The sequence below is a fragment of the Nansenia antarctica genome (assembly GCF_963989245.1).
Source record: "Nansenia antarctica genome assembly, contig: SCAFFOLD_846, whole genome shotgun sequence".
In the NCBI taxonomy this organism is placed as follows: domain Eukaryota; kingdom Metazoa; phylum Chordata; class Actinopteri; order Argentiniformes; family Microstomatidae; genus Nansenia; species Nansenia antarctica.
In genome coordinates, this window is record NW_027663302.1 from 2,501 (window position 1) to 5,904 (window position 3,404).

At 53.3% G+C, this 3,404-nt stretch overlaps 1 protein-coding gene across 1 annotated transcript in view; it reads left to right on the forward strand.

Moving 5' to 3' along the window:
- Nucleotides 1–3,181, forward strand: part of LOC308175153 (uncharacterized protein) — a gene marked incomplete at both ends in the record, with an annotated part of 3,510 nt that extends 329 nt beyond the window's left edge. The window contains 2 exons of the mRNA XM_080550874.1: nt 1,014–1,729; nt 2,269–3,181. Coding sequence (XP_080407000.1) covers nt 1,014–1,729; nt 2,269–3,181 — 1,629 coding nt within the window. The remainder of the gene's footprint in view (nt 1–1,013; nt 1,730–2,268) is intronic.
- Between the last annotated feature and the right edge of the window lie 223 nt (nt 3,182–3,404).

The window sequence follows — 3,404 nt, forward strand, 5'->3', positions numbered from 1 at the left end:
AATGGTCCCAGTTCTTGGGGCAGCTGTGTGTTTGATGTCACTCATTACAGCAACCCCCCTGACACAGCCATTACCCATGTCCCCTGACACTGGACAGTGAAAAACAGAGACAGGCCAGGCCTTGTTTGACCTAATGGAGCGCTAGACAGGCTCTGAAGTGGCACACACACACACGCACGGTCACACACACGCATGCACGGTCACACACACACACACACACACACACACACACATGTTCTCTCTCACACACAAACACATGCCTGCCCACTTTCCATCCACACACACATACACACACAGACACACAGACATGTGCTATGCAATCATTCATATATACACACACACACACACACACACACACACACACACACATATATATATATACACACACACACACACACACATATATATATATATACACACACATCAGCGCAGCAAAGTGGAGCACAGACTCATGTTTTGGTTGTACTGAATGGAAACTTTTGTTCAGCTCTCTTGTTGGCAATTCTGCCAACCACGCCAAAACACACACACACACACACACACACACACACACACACACACACATACACATATATGCAATGACGTTTTTAAATGGGAATCATTTACACAAAGCCACAGAGGAAGATATCAAAGACCTGGAACACACACACACACACACACACACACACACCTGGCCATGCCACTTCCACAAAGCCATCCATATTCCACCAGGCTGATGATTTTATCCCTCAGCTCATATAATGCTTGAAGGCTACTGGCAGCCTGAGTGAATGAATCTGCTGAGTTCAGCATCACTGGCTTCTCATGAGGAAATCCTTTCAGAACAGTGTTTGTCAAAACACACCAAGAAAGAGTCACTTGTGAATGTGCTTGTTATTGTTTTTCATGTACTTAACTTCACACTACTCATGTAGTTGTAAGCTATGGATTGTATGAGTGTGTTTGTGTACCTGTGTGTTTGTGTACCTGTGTGTTTGTTTACCTGTGTGTTTGTTTACCTGTGTGTTTTCCAGGTGACGGGCCGGAGGTCCCGACAGGTGTATGAGTCTGAGGCTGCTGAGGGGGTGTGGTCTCTGTGGGCGGGGTGGTCCCAGTGTTCTCAGAGCTGCGGAGTAGGCGTGTCACAGAGAACCCGGACGTGTTTACCTCCTCCTCCCACCGCCCCCCTCTCCCACTTCCCTCCCAACTGGGGGGGTTCGTCTTTCCTGCCGTCCTCCTCTTCATCGTCATCCTTCCTTCCTGGGGGGGTTGGAGGGGGGTCTAACTCAAACCACGGTCCTGCCCTCCATCCCTATTACCCCCCTTATTACCCTGGCAACCAACCAGACCAGTACCCTGGCAACCAACCAGCCCAGTACGGGGGAGGGGGAGTGCCCGAGAGGCAGCCTCCACCCTTCTACCCCCCCTCGCTCTCCACCAATCAGAACCCAGGTGGATTGCCTCTTTACCGGAACACTCCTGACGGAGGAGGGGGAGGGGGAGGGGGAGGGGTCGGCTCAGGGCAGTCCAATCCAGCGTCGACTCTCTACCGGCCAGAATTCCAAACAGCCAACCAGGATCCGGTTTCTGTTTACCACTCCCCACCGTTCCCCGGCCGTCCGCAACAGCACGGCTATAGCCAACCAGCACGGGTCTCTAGGAGGCCGACCAATCAGGGGGCAGGGAGGACCGGAGGAGGCGGGAGCAGGAGGTCAGTCGCCGCCAATCGGGAGCCTCTCCCACCTAGACGGTGAGTGTGTGTGTGTGTTGTATAATTGTGTTGGAAAGGGAAACAGTACTGTATAGGTATTTACACACGGTTGAGAAGTTCATTAGCAGTACTTGAGGTGTTGTTATGACAGTGTGTGTGCGGTGTTGAGGCGTGGTTGGCATGGTGAGTCATTCTGTTAAGTCAGTCACAGGAATGCGCTCTGTTAGAAGCTCTACTGTCTCTCTAACTGGCTCATGTTATCTGCTGTCTGATGAGATAATTAGTTCTGCGTCTTATCACACACACTCCCCCCCCGCTCCTCTCTCTCTCTCCTCTCACATCACATCAGACTGGTTTGGCTCCGGGTTTGACAGTCAGTCATATTGAAGGAAGGAGTTTTTTTTTTTTTTATCATCATGAGACAGATTTTCCTGGCAAAATGTTTCACGGCCTCTCTCTCTCTCTTTCTCTCTCTCTGTCTCTCTCTCTTTCTCTCTCTCTCTCTCTCTCTCTCTCTCTCTCTCTCTCTCTCTCTCTCTCTCTCCCTCCCTCTCTCTCTCTCTCTCTCTCTCTCTCAGGTCCTCGTCCTCTCCTATCCGTCCTGGGCAGTTCGGGTACGGCAGGGTTCCGTTCTCTCTGCCGTTACACCGGCCCAACCGGCAAGCCCGCCACACTGGTACCGGCAACGCTACCGTAACCGCAACCCCGGCGCCGGATACTGTTGTCGATGAGGAAATAACAACAGACAGACCGGGAGAAGAAGAGGAGGAGAGCAGGAGTGGAAACAAAGAGAAGGAGGGAGCTAAAGGCAGGGGGGGCTCTAAAGGAAACAGGGGAGAGAGGGAGGAGGAAGGGAGGAGAGAGGAAGAGAGGAACACGGAGGAGGAGGAGAGTACAAAGTCACCCGCCGTCAAGGTGTTGTTAACGACGACGACCACAGCCGCTCCAGAGAGAGAGGGACAAACGGACACACAGACGCAGACGGACAGACACCGACCCGCAGCCGCAGAGCGAGAGAGAGGGGAGAGAGAGAGGGAGAGAAAAATATATCAGTCTTCTCTACCTCAGTCACACAGGCCCTCCCCCTCCCTCTCCCACTCGAACCGTGAGAGAACCGTTGACAGACGGGTCCCCCCTCCCATCCCCCATGTCCCTCCCCCCTACTCCCAGTCTCTCTCTCACCCATACTCCCCCCCTCTCCACCACCGGTCCAGCCCCCAACACAGAGAGAGAGATCCTCCCTATGGCTTCGGTCCCCAGTCCCAGTCCCAGCACTCCGGAGCCTCCCATTCCCAGCCCCTGCATTCCGGACCCCCCCAGTTCCATTCCCAGCCCGAGCATTCCGGAACCCCCCAGTCCCATTCCAAGCCCCTGCATTCCGGACCTCCCCAGTCCCATTCCCAGCCCCTACACTCCGCAGGGGGCGGGGGAGGACCCCAGACCTACAGGTGCTCTGGGAGTGACAAGGAGTACCGCAGGTGTTTCTCCCAGGTAAGACTTGAGCCTCTCTACCTTAAAGGGATAGTCTTAAAGGGATAGTCTTTGTCACTTTTACCCCCTCAAAAGTACCCTAATCGATGTCAAGCTGCGTTCACACCCCACGCCACCTGCTGTAGCAGATCTAATAAGGAGGATAAGGCACCTACTATCTAATCATTCCCATGCATTTCTGAACTGTCTCTTCAATCGGTTCACTGTCTGAAACTACAGAACG